At 38.1% G+C, this 22,140-nt stretch overlaps 1 protein-coding gene across 1 annotated transcript in view; it reads right to left on the bottom strand.

Moving 5' to 3' along the window:
- Positions 1-22,140, bottom strand: part of necab3 (N-terminal EF-hand calcium binding protein 3) — a 35,396-nt gene that overhangs the window by 12,163 nt on the left and 1,093 nt on the right. The window contains exons 2-6 of the mRNA XM_046383182.1: positions 16,545-16,569; positions 8,335-8,443; positions 6,730-6,755; positions 4,919-5,016; positions 2,700-2,836 (exon numbers count right to left, since the gene is read on the bottom strand). Of these exons, the coding sequence (XP_046239138.1) occupies positions 2,700-2,836; positions 4,919-5,016; positions 6,730-6,755; positions 8,335-8,443; positions 16,545-16,569 (395 nt within the window). The remainder of the gene's footprint in view (positions 1-2,699; positions 2,837-4,918; positions 5,017-6,729; positions 6,756-8,334; positions 8,444-16,544; positions 16,570-22,140) is intronic.

Genomic DNA, 22,140 nt, shown 5'->3' with positions numbered 1-22,140 from the left:
CTGGTGTGGCACCCAGAGGGGAGAGAGAAAAGCTCTTCTGAGCCCTGAGACATGTGGTGCAACCCCAGCTGCAAGTTGTACCACCAGATGGGCAGCCATGAAATTTGGACAAGTATCCTTATTATGTTAAAAGTCATGTAAAAGTGTTATGATATTAACTTTAAGATGGTTTTCTACTCATTAAATGTCCTTGATGAATTGTTTCTCTTTAATAAGTGATGCGTTAAAGAACTGCCGGAGCCTTTGCCACGATCTTTGATGAACAACAACGTGTGCAGAAAAGTATATATTAGAGGTTTATCATTGCAAAATTAGGGGTCAGTTGATAGATTTTACAACATGACTGATGCACAGTGCTTCACGAAATTGGTAACAGCAATTTAGATCTTTATCTTTTTAATTTTAGAAATGTTTTTTTAAATTTAATGAAAGCCTTGGGCTTGACAGAACTATTGAATTATAAGCAGTCTGCTTATTAGTGAGGCAACTGTTTGAAGACTGTGAGAATGTAGCAGGTTCAAAGCTTTGTGCCGAAACGCATACCTTGAAAGAATCTGAGATGACATTGATTAGTGGAATATCCTTATTGCTTAAACCATTGCTATGTTCAGTGACATTTTTATTTTTAATAGAAATGGTGTTGATAACACATTAAAGGAGGAATGAAGTACAGTATATATACTATAGTGTTTTGCTTTACTGCTGCACCCTGACAAAGCTATGGATATTTTTTTTTTTTGTAAACTAGCTGACAATTCTATCAGTCTTCAGACATCAGCATGAATCATTCCAAAACAACAACACACCACTTGGTCATGATGCTGTGTGGGTCAGCTGGAGGCAGTTAATAGTAGTGCAACATACCATACACACAGCAAGTGGGGTTCACTTAATGTCAGTGTTGCAATGTTGCAGCCTGATAGTGTCTTCATAATCTTGTTCATTACAACTTTACAAGACTTATTAGATGCATTGTCTTTTTACAAAAATAATTATTAAATTCAGAAACAGAATGATTGTTCTCCTGGAGCTGTTTGAGTAAATGTTGACTGCTGGACACAGGGACCTCTAGAAAGGCCACTACAATGGAAACACAACATTACAATAGTTGTATGCATCGGAGAGCATTCACATGGAACATGATTCATTTCATTAAGCCACATTTCTTCTCATTACTGGAAGGAGCCACAGCGGTTTCAACAGTGTCAAATAGCAAAACAAGAACATTAAAATTAAGAATTAAACTTTTCAATCTCTATTACACCCATTCAGGTACATCATCTACCAGTTCTATAGTCAGTCTAGTCTCTCTTGTTTGAGCATGGGCAAAAGCCAAAAAAGCATAAGCAAGAGTATCCTATGCTAATGTGACGTTAAAGTTTAAACAAGCCTGCTTCAAGCTAGCAGCCCTTCAGATAGAAAAAGAAAAAGATGCTAAGGCTAAGACTCCATTGATGATCTGCTTCTCCAGTTGAGTCTGGTAGAGTCCTGGAAGGTTTCAGATTTGTTCATGTTCCAAGTTGCTGCTGAGCAGAAACCCTTTACACAGTGGGTAATTCTGCTCATAGTGAACAGCATTTTGAGACACTCTTGGCTTCCTTACCCCAGTAACAATACTGAAAAGGATACTTTTAAGACAAATCTGTGCAAGCTGACAATTGGAATTTGCACCTTGCAAAAGACATGGAAGCAGTCCACAATAACATGAGCTTTACACACATACATGTCTTTCTCAACCAGTGATGCTCAGCTCATTGAGCTCTGTGTCTTTGCTGAAACATCAGTGAAGATAGTTGTGGCCTATTTGAAGTTAAGCTACGATGCTGGACATTTCAAGGTTTGTCTTGAGAAAGGCTGAACAACCAGACATTTATATTCCTTAATAAGAGCTGTGTGGGCAACAGCTCTTATTGATTCCTGTTCAGAGTGAAGATAACAGATGTGATATTGGGGGAAATGAAACCAACAGTCTAAACCATGGGTCTGTGTGGTACTTGATACTAATTTCAGTCTGCCAAAAACAAGTTTCCTAAGACAGTGTGGTAAAGAATACTGCAATACAATACAGAGCAGTATTGTACAACATAGTACAAGACTTGACAGAAGAAATGTCTTACCACTTGCATACTATCCTAAAGTGCATTATGTCCGAAGGTAGCAGCTCATGCCAGCTCGTGTAGCTTGCTTGCAGTTTCTTTACATGCTCCAAACTGCAAGGAAGATGCTCTCCACTGCTCAAAACGTCTTGATTAACTTTACTTTAACTAAAATTAACAAAGATATATCTGTGTAAAATTTTTGCTATGAGATGACATTTTGGTTGTTTTGAAATACACCAATGAACAGAGGTTCATTTGTGCACAACTCATATGAACTTTCTGGACTGCCAAGGTAAGGTATGTTTAAGACTGAATTTATAAATAGAGATACGTTCATAGTTAAGGTTCTGAAAAAATCCTACAGTTAACAGCTTAGTGGAGATACCTTTGTTGCAGTATAAGAGTATCACACTACTCCCTGCTTTGGCACAAATGTAAACAGTCCTATTTTGACCTAATACCTGATTGTAACATAGACGTTCCAGCCAATCAGAATGCTGTCAGAGTATTGTCCAGATATAAAAAACACACTCCAAGGCAACACTAGCTCAGCAACACAAGTAACACACAGAACATAAACTATTATAGCGTAGTACTAACGGAGCAGGGCTGCTCTGCTCTTCCACAGCCTCCATGGCACACTGAAGTGACCTCTGTAGAGACAGAAGCTGACTGGACGTCTCTCTTAGCATGAACCTGGTGACAAACTGGCCCAACACACTGGAACCCTGGTACTCCTAAGAGATAGACAGTGACAGACCACAGAGATAAAAAGATAAATGATTAGATACAACTAATATAACCTCTCTAAAACAACTACAGATGAATGCGTGATAACTGCAATTAAATGGGCTAATTAATTCACTGAAATCATACATTATTCAACACTGCATATTCAAATTCCAAGATGGCAGGACTTTAATAGGAGACATAATTGCTGCTTGAGTCCCTAAACACAAATGTGATTATGCATTCTCAAAAGACTCTTATTTATGCAATGTGCTAACGAAGGAACAGTACAGTAGCTCTTTGTCAAAACTCAAAATGACGTGTAGAGTCTACTGCAAATGCACCTTGGGATTAGCAGTCCAGAGCAATCTGTGACAGTATAGCTGCTAACTAGCAATTGTGCAATCCTCTATGGATTTCTTGACTCCAAAAGCTTTAATGAAGAGACAGAACAGAGTAGCAAGGTGATCTAATTAAGAAAGGATGCATAATTACTCAGCACATTTCTCCTCTCCTCTTCTCATTTAACAAGCAAAGTTGTTTCTTATATGTTTAAATCCGAGTCTGTAATTAATGGCTCTTATCCCAAAAGGTGTGGGGGTGATTTCCAAATATTTTGTCAACTGCATTTAAATAATGTATTGAATGGGAAGCAAAATGTAAAATTGTTGTACATTAAACTTTTGTTGTTTTGTTTTGTTGTTTGTTTTTTGTTTCTTTTTCAAACACATTGGGACATTTCAAATATCAAATGAATAGTTTTCTGCAGTAGTTACATAAGAAATTATTTTATTGAACATCTCACACTTAAAAACTTAAACTTAAAATAGCTGGATATTTTGGAAGATATACTTCTTCACTTTCTTGCTGAGATCAATACAAGTCTTAGCAAATTAGATTTCCATACCACGTTCTTTCAAATCTCTTCACTGAAAAGCTACAGGGTGTTTAATTTGAAACAGATTCAGGAAGTCTTGAGCTTATATTATTACAAGCTTGTAACAGCACAATGCAATAGCTTAAACAGGAGCAGATCAAAACAGCTTTATTATATACTTATCAAACAGAGGGAATTCTAAATAAAGGCCTATTGTTAATAGCCACATTACACTTAAAACAGGTGGCTCTTTGACTCAGGTCCCTTTCCACAGGAAGTGGAACAAGAAGTCGTTCTGGTCTGCCATCTTGTAAGACATCAGAACTCTTATTTTTGCTGTAGAGAGTGAGGATTGGTGAACAAAACATGCCCAGGACATAATAAACAGCATAGATATAGAATGCAGCAGCAGATGAGCAGATGTTTGTTAATTAGGTAACAGGTGACAGAGAGAAAACACTGCTGCTCTGTAGTAATGACTGTGTGCCTTTATTAGTATTAGCACAGTGGAAGTGCAGACACAAATTCATTAAAAGTCTTGATAGCTGTTAAAGCTGACCCAGCTGTGATCAGTTGCCAAGGTTATATGTTGCTTCTTGAAATGTTTCAGAGGAAAGGATTATCATTACTCTTACAACATATTTCCCTATTTCTTCTCTCATTGCATGGTTTCCTTGTATCTCTCTATGTATCCTCAGTGGGAGGGACTAAGACACAAGGAACAGATGCCATTGACGCAAGTGATGCAATTTAAGAGAATTAGGACGTACCAACTAATGACCCCCATTTTCCTCCCAGTCACTCACAGTGGCAGCCACGATCTCAGGCCAAAACTGCGGACTCCAGCCTTTTGTTCCTCATAGTTATTTTCTTGTGCTAGTACTGTGTCTTCCTGTGCTCTAGATCGCCTTCATTTGCCAGTCTGCTCGCGCCCACCTACCAACCTGCCTGCTCTCTGCTGCCATTCTCATCCCCCTCTCTCCCTGCTGACCAGCAATTGGATCATCCTGACCATCCACTCCCCAAGGACTGCTCTCTGCCATCATTTATGCTTTGATTCTGGATTTTGCATTGAACCTTTTGAAACTTCTCTCTGAGTCTGTGCACTGCATTTGGGTCCACTTGTTACTGAACATTACATTAAGCATATTTGTAGCACAGACCCCAAACCTTCTTAATGTGTGCATATGTGTGCAGCACAAACTAAACTTACCTCTTTAGTTTTATCCATTGCCTTTAAAATGGCAAAATTAAGGCTCTCCAGAGCTGAAAGAACATTGAGATACTCTCCCAGGTGCTGAGAAAAATAATCTAATAGGAAAAAGAAAACCAGCTGTCAGTGTCATCAGAACAGTTAAAACAGTTTATTTTCATTCTTGAAAGTTATGGGAGAAACTCTCGCGTATGTTGCCATGACAGAGTTCTGTTAAATGACCATGACAAGGACCCTGAGGATATAAATGGATAAAAACAGTTTCATGGACTGCAAGCGTTTGATGTTCCAATATGTACATGTATCAGGGTGGTCGCCATGTCATGAAACTAGCACCACGTTATTTTAATCATCATTTCAATCACATAGTGTTACACAGGATCTTATTCACACTTATGTACAGCTGGTGACAGGAGCCAATGCACATTTAAGTTGTCATTTATTTAGTTCACTGAGAAAAAAACTTTTAATTAGTTCTTCATTCTTAATTAAAAATAACCAAAGGGTGGCCTCAAAATGATGCAGAGATCCAAGGTTAATGGATCTGCAGCATCTTTTACACTCCTCTTCCTTAGACTGAACTGAGTTATCCACCTGAATTTTTATTATACTACTCAAAAACACTTGTTCAAAATAAAGACAACGACTGGTCGGTGAACTAAAGCTGAGACAAGTGGAACATTCTGTCATGGATAACAGCCATCTGACGTCAGATGGAAAAGATGCCATTCCCATTCAATAAATTATGCACAAGTTTTATTCTGGGTACTGCTGATATTTACAGGTCTCTGCCCTATTTCTTCACTTTATTCAGGCCATCTAACACACACATGTATTTTTAAGATAATAAAAAAATAGGCCAGACTTTTGTGTCATATTTACAGATCAGTATCACAGATGGATGGTGGTGTTGTTTAGTGTTAATAATGATATTACACCTAAAAAAATTTATGGAAAATCCAAAATTTCTTATTCGCTTTCTTGTAGAAAGTTGAGAAGAGTGATACCACATTCATGGCTGTTCAGCAAATGTGAAGCTACTGCCAGCTATCAGCAAATATATTCAACCTCTTCTGACACCTTTGTGATGCTATATTAATGGCCAGTCACACGTGCAAATTCGGGATGTGACCAACGCCTGTCAAGGCTAAAATTAAAGCTCAGCAAGGAATAGACGCAAATTTGCTCATGTGATTCTTCTATAGTATATAAAGCAATATTTACTGGCAATGTAAAGTTTCTTGGCATTTATAAACAGTCAGTTTGAAAAGCAGAATTAAGACAGACTCACAACAATTTTGCTAGTCCCTGCACTCTTAAATTCAATAACAAAAATAACTTTTTAATCATAAAACTAAAATGTGAAAAGAAAATTGGTTGAGTTAATCGGAAGTTGCTCAGTTAGAAGAGGTGATTGTTTTTATCCCTCCCTCTGAGATGACCGGGTTTCAATCTGCCTTCTGTTCGGGCCAGCTATGAATAGGTTTTCCTTTAGACATGATTGGACAACACATTGTTCCTCTTTTCTTGCAATACTGTGGAAAAGTGAAGCAAGAAAACAACACTATTAAACTGTTTCTATCTGTTTCTAGTTTTCCTGCTGTTGCTTCATATTTAACAGAAAGATGGAGAGTGGTGCCGCTCTCCTCATCTAACTCTCTGAAAGAAAGTAACTAAATGTATTTCTATGCTGCTAATCATTTAGAAATATGGAGGCACACATAAGACAAATATTCGCTGATGGCGGCGAATTTTCAAGACAGCAGTTTTACAGAAAATAAAAAAATCAAACAGATCATTTTCCCACCAACCTGATAGCTTGTCAGTGTCCAGATTGCTGCAGGGCAGAACAGAAAAGATAAATGAGGATTGTATTGTGGAAAATTAACAAAACAAAACAGGCTGCTTTTTATTTCTGCTAAATAAATTGGGCACCTCCGAGCAATGTAGTTCACAGTATTAGCTAGAAGAGGACACACTCACACTCATAGTTCAATCAGTAATCAGAAAAAAACATGAAGAATATAGTCTTGTCTTCTGGCAAGAAATGTATGCTTCTGCAGCTGTGATAGTGGCTTTTCTGTTTAACTTACTCCTCTGTGGTAATAAACATTAAAATCAATATTCTTTGTTTACCAGTCATGGAAGAAAGCAATAATGGCTAAATTGTTCTTAGTATCACAATTTGATAAAGGTAGTACCATTACTGGCTGAAAAGTTCCCCTGTTGCTTTCACTGTCAGATGCAAACCAGAAGTGAGGCTGCTTAATCCCTCGAGCTATAAAAAGCTCATGCAGAGTGAGTGGTCAAAATAATGCATTTCTCTTCTTAGTTGCTGTTGTAAATTTCCATTTCCATTAGTGACAATAAGTACTCACACATCTATCGCAGGCTGCCTTTACCAACGAGATTCTAAATGTTTTTCTGGGTTTTCAAATGCGTCAGTGTTTTCATTATCAAAGCCTGTGCAGGTTTTAGAAATGATTAACTAATAACATTAGAATTTAAAACAAGAATTAATTTTTATTTGAAGTCAAAGCTCGGATCGTTCTAACTGCCTCAAAACTTGAAGCGTGCTTAGAGGTCTGAGGGCTGCTGTGCCCCATCATCAACAGTCCTAGTGTAACATCATGACCGAAAGCAATTTATCACACAGTGATGGAACACAACAAAAAATAAATGCAGAGTTGTTACTGCAGCCAAACACTTTTCTCACCTAACTGGTTGGGTGCAAAACAGAAAAACGTTTTACAAAGTCACTCTGAAAACTGGGTATGCAGTAACATGTATGCAGGGGTTTGTTTATGCTTGTGAGCTGATACATACAGTACATTTTGACAGACAAGCCAAAATCTTGCTTAGCCTTTTAGTGTTAGTGGGGAAAAAAGCTCACGCCTTATGAATGCTAACCCCTAAACTGCCTAAGACAATAGAGACAACTGGCTATAGCATATAAAAAGAAAGAAATCTGAAATTAAATTAAATGCACCCTAACAGGGGAGACATTGACTTGTACTATGTGGCTGCATTGAGTTTAACATTCTCTGCAGACTGGTGATTTCAGCAGCTTCCCTCAGGCCAGTTTCTTTGATTACAATTTTGGAGGAGTAGGTCTTGAAGTATTTTATGTCCAAAGAACGAGTGACAACATTAATTCTATCTGCTCGAGTTTGGTTGCAGGGCTCACTTTTTCTGAAGAGCTGTACCCAGCTGTGAGGCGTTTACCTTGTAACTAAAGACTTGAAAGGAACACATTAACGGTGCCTTACAGCTCCAAACACTTGCTATTCAGGCTTTGTTTTGCTTCTTTTTAACTGCAAAAAGCATTGTGGCGAGGCAAGTTAATAAAGCACTTGTAGAAGAAAAAAAAAACATTAATTATTCTGCATCGAAGCCACTTTACATAAAAATCTCACTTATTCTGTCGGCCATCTATGGAGTAGAAAAGCTCCTGTAGCTCCTCAGTAGTCAGGATTCCATCTGCGAAGTAAGCATTGAACTCCTCAAATGACAGTTTGCCATCATCTGAAACACAGGAGAAGCACAGGCCAACATTACATTATGATAATAACAATAAGGGGAAGTGTAACTTGCAAGTAATGGTAATCAAAAACATTCTCACGAGGATCATTTTCAGGGAATAAAATTCTGAATGTTCGTATTAATGTTATTATTAAGCCTACAGCCTATGCTGTAATATTCTACTGTCTCCAGTCCCTGTAACCTATTGTGTCATGTCCTCTTGTGTCTGGTGTAACAGCACACTAATATAACAACCTGATGAACATTGTCTCACTGCATAAGTATTCAGCTTCATCTGTGTCCTTTCTACCTTGTTCTTCTTTCCATTCTACAATCACTCTAGAGTCCATGTTGTACAGCATAATCATCTTCAGTAAATGTGCTGATTTTTTTTTTTTTATCAAATGTCAGAAAATAGTTATCACAGTTATTCCAGAGTCCGTTTTGACATCTTCAGATGGCTTTTTTTGTCCACCTATCAGCCCCAAAATTATATAAATATTATTATGAATATAGTCAAGTTACAGTATAAAATATACAAAAGAGGTAAATTCTTATGTTTCACAAACTGGAACCACAGAACATCAGACATTTATGTCTTGGTGTTAAGAATGAATCCACTTTCAAAATTGTCATTATTATATACTTTTTTCGGCGATATCGACTAGTTGTTTTGGGAATAGTTTCTACAATTTGGATTGAAGGAATGTACTCAAATATTAAAGTCATATCTTATCTCAATCTTATATATGGTGTATGTTTAAGTATGAAAGTCTTAATCACTAATTTTATGACTACAAAAACTGTGCAGCTACATATTGCCAGCAGATTGTTATTTTCTCCACAGACTAGTTAACTGCGAGCACAGCTTGTTGTGACAGACAATGCACAGAAAAATCAATAACAGCAGATAAATAGCTTGCGTGTCATCTGTGAAGAAGTGCTCCTTCGTGAGCCTACTATCAATCTGTCTACTGGCACAGATTACACAGATCAGTCAGCAGTTATCCTGCCAGAGAGAAACTACTAGATGTTTTAATACTTATAAAAGAGTCCAGACCAACAGATAGACTGCTGTCTGTGGAGAACATTTCTGAGCCATGACAGACACTCAAGCAATCAGAAGTGTTGGGCACTCAGACAGTCACTGTGAACGAAAGACAGACCAGAGCGATGAAAAGGAGCCAAGATGGCATGCAGACAAATGAAAATAACTGTGAAGTATTTGTTGAATCAGGCAAACAGACTGATATTGTTATAGAGGTTCGGACAGCTTCTGAGACAAACAAAAGCAGGCCAGGCATGTCTTTGCCGCACTCATAAAGGAACTATCAGCACTCTTTTGTTTTTATTTTTTTAAATATGGCCCCAGTCCTGAATCTTCTGCATGCAAGATGACTGCTGTTTTCATAACCCCATTGAGTAATCTGCCCATATAATGACACAGTCTCCACAAAGACAAGGTAAAAGGAGAGCAGTTTAATATACCATGCAGTTCCAGTTGCCTGACTCAGCGAAGCTAAAAACTCAAGGTCAAGCTTGAAGACCATCTGTTGAGTGGGAGCCTCTTTGACACTGCTCATCAGTACCTCTGACCAGAATGCATAAAGTGCTGGCCGAGCCAGTGCCTTGCACTGACCACCATGGTATATATATGTATGTATATATTGATAGACAGAAAGATAGATAGATTGATTTGGATATATACTGATAGATAGATTGGTTGATAAATAAATCTTTTTAGTTCTTTATTTATCTTCCTCTCACTTTTTTTCCTGTCACACTGAGATTCAGTAAGAAAAACTTGAAAAGGAATTCTACCACTATAGCAATCACTATAAAGAATCTAAACATCATATCTGTACAGCTATGTAGCACTTTATGAGCATCTTACACCACACTCATGGGGCAAGAGGAGAGCATTATGTTAATTCCTAAAAGGTGAAGGTCATCCGGTTAGTGTGGCTCCATGATTTTCTAATTAGAGACCAAGCATACAGTTGACGTGTACCTCGATACAACTCCATGTTCTTTACTTGAAATGTCCACTGAATAAAAATGTCTTTCTAATAAGCGTGGCAAGCACAATGAGCATGGCCAAAGATTAGGGTGTTCTCCAGCCTGCACAGTCAACTTGTTAGATTTGTGCAGTTGAATTAATCAGAATAGCTGACTGCAGTCCTAATTCTGCATATTGTAAGGAAACTATAGAGCTTCTAATCTTTAGAAAATTTAAATTACTTACGGATATTTCTATGTGATATAAAACATTCCCTTACTTTAACATTCATGCATGCATTTTTGGGGAAGCTATACTCATGTTATAATATCACACCTGATGACATTTATATTTAGTTATGTATAATCAATGCATAATGTATACCATCTGTAGTCAGTTTGTGGATCTAAGATTAAAGATGTCTTTGTTTTGCTATCAAAGTCTTGACTTTCTATATTTGGAGTGGCAGACAGGCAGCGGATATGCTCAGAAGTGACATATTTGATAATCTATTTGATGGGCTAATGATGACTGCTGGCAGTCTCTTCTATTGACTCTGACAGTTCTGGGATACATGTCTTCTTCATGAAAGAAGATGACCACACCAAGTACACAAGCCTGGACCTCTATACTTATCTCTTTGCAGAGTTCTTTGCCAGAGAGAAAAGATTTTGGGTGACCTGTAAATTTTATTTTCATTGATTTTGAATTTCCAAATTCCAAACTCAAAACACCATTCTTGTGCATGTGAACAAATGAGTACAAAAAAGAAAACAAGTTGGAAGGTTGGCTTCTGGAGGTGAAGGCTTGGCTGTGACCTATGGCAGGGCACTGTCACCTTCAGCCCTGTGTTAGGAGACACTAGTCAGTCCTGAAAGTCCTGAAAATGCAGATCTATGTTTTTTGTTTTGTGTTTTTTTTTTCTGTTTTGTTTGTGACACTGGCAGATAATTGATTCCTATCAGATCTGTTGCCACATAAATTTGTCCCACAACACCTTTGGAAATAGCAGCTCCATGTGATGTTTGTCTGATCTATATACACTATATAGACAAAAGTATTGGGACACATAACATTTCAGGGACTTTAATGATAATCACAATCTCACACAATCTCTGTTCCAGTTCATCCCAAAGGATGGGGTTGAGGTCAGGGCTCTGTGTGGGCCAGTCAAGTTCTTGCACACCAAACTCATACAATCACGTCTTTATGGACTTTGCTTTGTGCACTGGGACACAAAGTGCTGGAATAGAAAAGGGCCTTCCCTAAACTGCTGCCACAAAGTTGGAAGTGTAGCATTGTCCAGAATCAGAATCAGAATCAGAAAAGACTTTATTGCCATGTAAGTGAAGAGGTTTCACATTACTAGGAATTTGTCTTGGTGATTGGTGCATACATAGAACATAACAGTAACATATAATTGAAGAATAAAATAAAATAAAAAATAAAAAATACTAAAAATAAAATAGAATAAGGTAACACAAAATAAAATAAGTGAAATAAATATTTTACTGGAGGTAGTTCAAAAGTAACGTAGTGCAGGGTGGAGTATAGTGCAAGTGGGAAGTGGGAAGAAGTGGGAAGTCCAAAATGTCTTGGTATGCTGAAGCATTAAGATTTTCACTTTTCACCTTCACTGGAAGGAATGGTCTTTCAGGGGCTCCACCCCTGAAAAACAGCCCATGAAAAATGTGTCTAGATACTTTTGTCTATATAGTGTATAATGTGTAAATGTCTATTTGTCTCACATACATTAATGCTAAACAGCAATCCTGCTTTTAATCTCACTAAGGTTCTCAAGGGATGATGGTGACAGATGGCATCAAAAGATGGCATTCGAAGTATTAGGAAGAGGAGAAGATCTGCAGTCAGGTGGGCGGGGATCATGTGTTATCATAAGATTCATACCTGCTGGTCTTCTCTCAATTCCAATTGCTGAATCCTCTCTTTCATCACATACATCTCTTTTGATGGCTTAAATGAGGAATGTGAGGGTGCGATTAGAGGATGGAGGAATAGATGTGACACTTGCCAAATGGGATGTCTTTGCTCAGTCAGGCCTCATTCTGAAGGGATGTTTGCCATTCATAATGTGTTACACAACTGTATAATTTTTGGCATTAGGACACCATGTGAGGTTTCTTGATAAGCAAAAAAGAGTTGAGATAAATGTCTAGAATGCAGGATGAATGTTAAGTAGTGTTGTAATGTTGTATTTTAAATTGGATTTCTCTAAAATGTATTACCTACATTTTGCTTTGGGTCCTACCATAGAATTCAACTGTGTGATGTGCATTTTACCTTAAATCAACCCATGTACAACATCCACCATTAAATCACTATTAAATTAGTTGTCATTGCTTGTATTAAAATTTGTGTGCACTAAAATGTCATTGACTTTGCTCTGCTCTATATCATGCTCTTAGAGGCCTACCAGGGCTGCCAGTTACTAAACAGATTTTCCACACAAACACCAGCTGATGCCTTTAAATTAATAAATCATTCATGCACGGCCCTATGAAACACACATGGGTTTTCAAAGTAGATCAGCAACTGTAAAACCACTGCACATTATGTATACCATGAACACAACATTTGAAGCACTGTTCCTGTTAAGTTAATGTGAAGCTGTGAAAAGCTTAATCATCAAATAAATCATAGTGAATCAGCAAATGTTGTTGGTCTGATCTTAAAGAGAACAGGAGCTCTTTCACAAAACAAACGCCTTTGTATATCTTCTTCACTGAACTTTAATCCTGAAGCAATTTATCTGTACAGCTGTTTTCCTGTATGGTAATAAACCACAAGTAGGTTGAGCACAGGTGTGGCAGACAGTGTTCTCAGCACAGCTGATCCAGCTGTGTGATATCCTCCTTTAAAATGGACTAAAATCTAACCGGTTAAAGCCTTCATACAGAACATATCCCCACAGGAAATTCCATTATTAAGAAAGAAAGAAGCTATAACTCATAATGTGAGCAAAAATATTATGCATAAATTGCCCTCTATTACTGAGTCAGAAAAACTACTTCGGAATTTCAAAGTGAGAAAGAAAGTGTGAGACTGGTGAAGTGTGCTGACTCTGAAACACATCCGGACATATGTGTTCTTTTCTCCTTTGCTGTTAAAAAACAAACAAACAAAACAAAACAAAAAAACATAAAATAAAATAAGAATCGTCTAAACAAAGTACTCAAAGGATCAGAATAAACAAGAACCAAATGGGCAAGTGAGAAAGTCTTGTAAAGTAGGTCACAAAGTAGGCCGCACTCTCATCTCTCTAAAGGTTAGTCCCATTGCAGCCTCTCCTAAGTGGTTTATAAATTCCCACAAACGCATCACAGCTTCAAAAGCAACTAGCATTACTAAGAGAGTTGTGGCTTGTTTCTTTATGGCAAAGTCCTATGTATAACTGTATACCCTTACCATTCTGGTATTCTTAGCATCAATGCTCTACTTAGAATGTGTTCCACCAGGCCATCTGTGAGGAAATCTGTGGTATAAGCTGCATTTTAGCTTCCATATCCTGATTTAAGCCTGGTTGCTGCTTTTAGATCGCATATCCTTCTGCTTCTCAATTTTCCACTTCACTAATGTTCGGAAGCTCACTGGTTTCACTGGAGCACATGTTAGGCAAGTAACGAGGTTCATTAAATCCTCGTGCACCAGAGAGTGTGTTCAGTGGAAATCTGGATATCTGGACAGAGCCAGCAAACATTTTTCCGATTTGAAGTTTAGGTTTGTTTTGACTTTTCTTTTTAATTTCAAACAAGACACTGATCTATGACCACTTTGGCAATTAGGTAATGCATAAAATGGCTAATTATCCACAGGATTAGTGAAGCTTTATAATATTTTTGACAAATCTATCTCCATGACATGAGAACAAATTACGTGGAATTTGATAAAGACAATATAATGATGCGATGCAGATGAACTTTGAGTTGGGATTGTTCGGTCATGCTTATAGCTCTTATCTTGTTGCACCTAATGAAAGGAACAGATTAAACATTTTTAACATTTCACAGTATCTAGGCCACAGGGGCAGCCATGGCCTAGAGGTTGGAAAAGCGGCTTGTGATCGGAGTGTATGTAAAAATATATATACTGTCAATAAAGCTGATTCTTCTTCTTCTTCTTCTTCTATGCTCAGTCCATTTTATAATACATTCATCTATAGATTCATCCATTCTAATTGTGGAGACCTCACTCATATCTCATACACAGCCTAATCCCAGTGGTGTTTATTACTGGAAGATAAAGAGCACTGAATGTAGCGCAGCATATCTTCTTTGTGTTTTCCTTTTACACGAGCACTCCTCCCTGCCTCTCACCACCATTCTTTTTCCACAGCTGGTTCAGTAATCTCAGCTGAGCTCATTATAATAAAAATCTGACAGTGAATATATCTGGCCAGAAACCACAGAACAATCCACCACGAACCATACTAGTCAAAGCGAAGGTTAAGAGCTGTTGAGAAGTAATTGCTATGGAGGCACGCTCATTACAGGCCCTGTCCTGTTGATGTCTGCTCTTTGTTAATTTGCCTTGGCACCTTATTTCATCTGTTGTTAGACAGAAATAAACATCTTTCTAGGCAGGGCATTCTTAGCCAGAGCACCAGCAGAGGAAAGGAAGATGGTTATTATTACAGAAAGAATACTTAAAATCCCATGTGTGGTGAAGTAATATCGCTTTATCAATATGCATTCTTTTTCCTATGGTGCAAAGTTATGACAATCTATGGAATGGGTCTGTTTGCTGAAGACAAAAACAGTGACAAACTCCACGTACAAATGTCAGTACCACAAAATCAAAGACGGTTTTCTTTCCAAACTCAACAGTATATTTTTTACATTATGATGAAGTACAACCACACAAGCACAACAGACATTGGCTCTTCATTATAATAAACCCACAGCTGAATGGAAGTTTAGCCACATTTCCAGGGATTTGTTTAAATATGCAAAGTCGAGGGAAATTAGATGAGACAGCTTGAGGAAACGTGGGTGTAAAAAAAAAAAATAAGTGAATCACAATACAAGTCTGAGAATGAATTGAACATCGTAGTCCAATGATATGAACAGCAGTGTATGAGTATCCAGGGGGTGTTGAGACAAATCATAACTTCAGTAAACCATTTGATTCCCCTTAACGCTTCTATGCTTTGATCGCCACAACTTACAAACCTACAGAACCTTTAAGGCCCTTTACGCTGCGCAGTAACAGTCATCTTACATGGCCATTGCACAACATCACACCAAGTGAGACAGGGCTCATGAAATCTTGGTCGCAATCTTTGGTTTAACTGTTGACTGTTTTAGATTTTACAGTGAATGTGTGGATTGTGTTGTTGTTGTATTGCTTTGTAACAAAAATGGCACTTACCATAGATATATACTAGGTGTAGTATAATAGGTGTACCAGTGTGGTTCTGTATATTAGGTGCTTGTAATGTTGATGATGGCCAGTGTATTCTGTATTCTGTATTGGTATGTATTGGTCGCATGTCTTTGGTCGCCAAAGCACTATATTGGCTGTAAGTGGATGTGACTTTTGTTCTTTGAAAGGCTGTGTGCAGTCCATAGACGTCATTCCATAGTTATCCGCTTTGAGGTACTAAACTTTAGCAGTGGCCACACCTGTACTTATAGGCTTAAATACATGCCTGCTTAAACAACTATGTGTTTGTCTGTGTATACATTTTGGAGTATGAGGAGCATTTTCCGTCCCCTTGTTTGCACTTGCTAATAAAGCCACATTATCAGTGATTCACTGCCAGAAAAATAACTGAGCCTGAACTAACGTGGCACGTTAATTCGAAGACAGCATCAAGTAATCTGTGTCAGCACTGACAGAGAGCTGCTTTATTTTGTGTGACACACTCTCCCTGTTGTATAATCCGGAATCTGAGCATCATTTTAAACGGGTGGTGAAACTTGTCGGAGCATGAAGAGGAAAGGAGCTTCACTTGCGAAATTGTTTATGCAAATCCTTTAGTTCTCCGCCCAAAGTATTTGAGGCGTAATAAGAAGCAGACAAATGTGGGAAAACAACAGGCATTCATTGTGACAAATTATTCCCCACCAAAACCTGTTTACTCACCGTTTTTGTCCGCTCGACGGAAAATCTGAAAAAAAAGGAGAGGAGGAGGAGAAGATGGTTATCACATCCAGCAAAGCATCCTTAAAAGCATTTTTTCAGTAAGAAGGTACAGATTACAATTCATCAAAAACACATCTGCTGCAGAAGGTCATTTGTTCTGCTACTTCAAACAGAAACAACATGAACAAAAATATTTACAAAGAACTGTTACACCCTAAGCGTGAGCCATCCTAGGTTGAATGTCCTTTGGGAGTCAGGTCTAAAATAGGTTTAACAATTATCATGTCTTCAGTAAATAGTAATTTTAGAAGAAACGCAAGGACACTGAGTAGAAAAGAGGCTAAACAGTCATTATCTTGCAGGTGCGTCACTTGTGAATTCTGCTCAATGGAAATATCTTTAAGATCATATTTCTGAAGAAAAGGCATAAATACTGTAAGCAAAATGACTCTTCTTTAAAGTGTGGATGTTCACATTATTTGAGATTGTTATTAATTATTAATATGATATTGTAACTGCTTTATTTGTAACTGTAAACATCTGTTGATACTATAATGTGGAAGAATAGTTGCTGCCAAGGTAGCAACTAATGAGAACCCAAATAAACATTAAACAGAAGATCAGTGACTGCAAGCTTCGGTGGTACCCACCCAGTGCAGACTGAAGCAGGGACATGGGGCCAGCTGTTGTCTCTGAGCATTAAAATACACTAAAATTCACTGAACAGAGTGGTCTTTTTAAAAAAATCCCCTCAAAGTGTCTGCCACTGCTACTGCGGCTATCTGCTCCTGAAGCTGCTAACTGCATTCACTGGCCAGTGGCTGCAACTGCAAGTTACACACCCGCCACCCCCGGCTTCACCGGTGTGTGAGTCAACAGAGCATTTTTGCTGCAGACACGTCATAGAGGGAAAAGCACAGGTGGAATTCATATCATTATCAATGACTGAAATACACCGAGGTGCTCTGTTTCCAGGGCCATGGCATGACGCATACAGGCTCCTTTACTGGTGCACTTTAATTAAACAGAGCCATCAAGGCCCACTTGAGCTCTTGCTGCTGCCAGCTGTTGTTTGCTGGCAAGTGGCCACTGCTGCACTGCAACCTTTGGATGTACCTACATGATTGAAATTATACACATACGTTGCTTGTTTTTTTGCAGTCTAATTTGTTAACTTATGTATCTGGACATTATTGAGGAGTTGTATTAGCGCTAGATTTTTTCACTCTTGGCGGTTTATCCTGCACTTTGTGATGGCTTATGGTTAACAAGGCTGCCTGCGACACTGAAGTCAGATGTATTTGTTATTACAGCAATGTAATGATGTTTCTGAAGAATCAGGGATAAATACCTACCACCTCAAAAATTACTATAAGATTATGTTGCATTCAAGGAAAAAAAAATCTGTTATGAGCTTCACAAAGCTGTTTTCTATTGATGCTGTTCAGTTACTTTAAGGTGAGGTCATGTGCAAGTAGTTATGCATAGTGTTAAAAGCACAAAACCTGAACCCCTGAAAAATTAGGAATATGGCAAGAATGAAAGCAGGACCGGCTGACATTGCACAGCAAAATCATGCTTTCAAAGATCTGTTCTTCTTTGCTGATAAGAATTTTGACTGTCATCACTATTGTTCAGATTGTATGACTGGTCTGGTGTTGGCAGGGATTGTTGTGGCAATTGTCTTGGAAACTTATAGTGTGTCAGATGATGAAAAGCCCATGATAAACAGAGGTTTAAAAATTCACAACAACGAAAGACAGCAACTGTTTAACACAGCCTTGCTTATGCAGATCAACATAAACTTGTCTGACACAAATAAGCTGAAATCAACAACAGAATGACTTCAGTGTAAAAGGATGACAAACACTGGGAAAGTGATTTGTTGGCTGGCATGAGCGAGACACAAGGCTGTACAGTATGGCTTGTGGCTGACCATGTGAAGGGTGTTAGTCAGCTGCAGGCAGCCTTGAAAACAGGCAGAGCCTCCATGGTGACAAAGGAGAACTCCATTTTCAAATTCCTCTCAGAAAGTCGACACACAACACAATTTTTAAAAGAGATGCAGATATTAAAGGACGTAAAATACATCTCTTGTTTTGTTTGGCACTCTGTGTTCTTTTCACTCACCACCTTAATTACCAACAACCATCACAACCATAATTATTAAACCACTTATCTGGGCTGAAAATAAAGGTTAGCGTCCCCAGAAATGCTCATTATAATCATCCACTGAATTGAAGCTGCATAGACACATGCAACTATAGATCAAAGCTGAAGTAATTAAAGAAGAAGAAAAAAAAAGTAGCCCCTAAAAATCAAAAAGATGTTTACAACTGACAGCTTAAAGATCACATTTATTTTCATAGCCAATACGTGGTTTAGATAATTGGACTTAACAGGGGAAAATCTTCTTCATTAGAAATCACTGTCAGCTCCATGTAGCATCAATACTTCTGGTGACTAAAATGTTACTGATCATCAAAACTCTGAAAATAAGAGAAATAAGATGGAGAAACACAATCTTCCTCAAGTCAACACAGAGATGTATTAAAATGTGAAATTGTGAAAATTCTGAAAATTAAATTAGCCTGGAGAAAACTGAATATGCCTTATTTTCAGCCTATGCTTTCCACTTTCATAATTCTTGTAATTAATTTAACACATGCATCTAAACCAATAGCTTAAGATACAACTCCAACGTGAATAAATATTCATCATAGATTTTCTATAGAAGAAATGCACAGCCTCAGTTTGTTTTTTCCATTGTTAAGCAGAGGCCAGTACTGACATGTCCATCAGTTTTGACCTACAGGTTATTAATAACAGCAGAGCCTGCCCCTCACTTTCATTTTCCATAGGTCAACAAGCTCAAGGTCTGCACTTCTGCCCTCTGTCTGTCAGTGTCTGTTTCTCTACAGCTTCAGCTTCCTGACAAATAACAAGGACCATATCCATGTGTTTGTTTTTTGATTGTGTCTTCGGACTCCTCAGTGTCAGGAGATGATAATGCATCATTTACAGCTTGCCCAGAAAAGGTCAGACCTGCTTCACAGACTCCTGTCGCTCTAAAGTCATGGTGGCAGGTATTAAGACAGACTCTGATGATACACTGTTTGATGCATGACTTTGGATCTTACTAATAATCACATTATTAAATGTTTTCTTCTTGCTGTTTTTCTTGCATACCATTGAGATTTATATATCTTCCACTTCCCCAGCATTTTCTTTCTTTTTCTTTATTTTATTGTAGTTTTTTCTTCTGCGGCAGCTCAAAAGCAGAGAGAGTAATGATGAGTAGAGGGTTGACAGAGATATGCATGAGAGAAGGGGGGAAAAAATCAGACAGAGTGCTGGTAATCAAAGAAGCCTCAGAAATGGATAAACCACAGTATACACAAAAAGGCAACAAAGTGGATGATAAAACCACCTCCCACGACCATCAACAGAATCATTAATTGTCCCTGGCCTTTGAACAGGACATCTTTTAAAGCTCTCTCTCTCACTTAGGGAATGTGAGTCATATAAATCTTGGCATCTCTAACATCACAATCTGGCTGATTACCATGTGAACATGATTACAGACCTATAAACCTAAGGAACATAGACCTACTAATGATGTATTGATAGCTCCATAACTGCAAAGAGCATCTGTCTCTTGCATGTGCAACTGACCTGCATGTTTTTAAAATAAACTGGTCTGATTATAACAGAGAAAACACTTTTTAGATAAATAAATATCCCAGTCTACTTGGTGATTATACTGGGTCTCCTGTAGACTATTGAAAATCAATGAGTATCACTGGAGTGATAAAGTTCACCTACTGGCATTATCTCTGAAAATCAATCACCACTGATCAATTTCTCGACTTTAACTCCAGACAAAATATTAATGTCTGTCTCTCTTAGGCTTATTAGCTGACTTTAAATAAAACTAGAAGAGTTAAGTGCAGATCTCCACCATGTGTGTCTATGGGCAAAAATCCATCAAAACTAACATGACCACCATGTACATAATTTCTACAGGAAACAAAGTTCCAAATTAAAGCAGCTGTAGATCACTTGAGGCACCTACCAACCGGCAAAGCTGAGTGAGGAGTCTGCAATCAGTGGCACTTTAAAACAGAGCAGCCAATACAATAGGGTTTCAAAAACTATGAATCAGTGCAATCACAAGAGGTCCTTGAGTTTGCCATCATAAATGTACACAAGAAATATTAGTCTGATAGGTCCAGTGGTATGCAAGATAAACTGCAGAATGATACACACATAGAAATGCACAAACTCACATACACACGACCAATCACATGACCCTCTCTAGGCTTACATCTGTCAGAGATAAAAAAAAATCTGTCAACTGTCCCAGTGGACTTACTGGGGAACCTACAGGCAGGTATAAGATTTCCAGGATCTGAACACTGTTTTGCTGTTAACAAATAGTGATACTACAAAAACAGCAACAACAAAATGAAAAAAAGAAAGACCCTGCACTCTAGTACTCATACTAACATACCCATTTAGTACGCCAGACAAGAAATGTATGTATATCCCACGACACAGTATGTCAAATGCAGGTTGCCAAAGACACCAGAATGTCCTACTGCATTATGTACTGCATCTGGTCACATTTTACAGTATGCAACATGCTTTTGCTGTTCTGATGCATAATCGCAGCAGGAGATACATCACATCCACTGAGCTCCTGAGTGAGTGAGTGAAACAGACGACAGCTCATTGACAGATGACAGATGACACAAGCTGCAACGAGAGATGACAGCATTCATATATTTTTGGTGACTCATGTGTATAATTAAAATATTAATACACAGACTATAATGAACTGAGATGGATGAGCAAGAGGATCAGGGTTGAGGTATGATGAAGTAGTATGTGTCAGTTGTATGCGTAATACATGCGACAGTAAGTACTTTGTAAGAACAGCTGATGAACGTACTAAAAAGAAAAAGAAAAAGCATCAGATTTGGAACGCAGCACATGAACAGAAGAGGAAGGCAATCAGAAACAAGACAATGTGTCCTTGTGTGACTATAGCGTGTAAAAAGTGTTATTGAGCATGTAACCATCAAGTCGAGGGTGCCTGTTGGTGCATTTGAGCTCCATCGACAGAAAAACTCAAGGCTGAAAATTAAATGTGCAAGCATGTCTGTGTTGTACCACGTTCAGGGACAGTTTGCATTGATACAGTGACAAAACATGAGCAATTTAGCTTTTATTTAAACAAGGCTGCCTGCGTGCTGTGTTAGTGATAGAGCAGAGAGGAAGATGTCAGTGAAAAGCTCTAGTTTGACACAGCACTGGCCTCTAACAAGAGATAAGACTGTTAAGTGCATGATGGACGCATGATGACTACGTTGATGAATAATTTCTCATGCAGTGTAGCAGGTCATTCAGGCAGCAGGTGTTCTTGGTTTAAGCTCCAGTTGGGATAGGTGTGTTTGGGTGTATGTTTGTGTATATTTATGTGTGTGTGAGAGAGAGAGAGAGAAAGAGAGAGAGAGAAAATCACAGCAGTCAATAAACAAAAATCAATGGGATTAAAAAAAAAACATCCTATATTGAGTTCAGTAAACTTTAA

This window comes from Scatophagus argus, chromosome 3 (assembly GCF_020382885.2).
Source record: "Scatophagus argus isolate fScaArg1 chromosome 3, fScaArg1.pri, whole genome shotgun sequence".
Classification (NCBI taxonomy): domain Eukaryota; kingdom Metazoa; phylum Chordata; class Actinopteri; family Scatophagidae; genus Scatophagus; species Scatophagus argus.
Note: the sequence above shows the minus strand (reverse complement) of the source record. Positions and strands in the feature narration are given on the sequence as shown.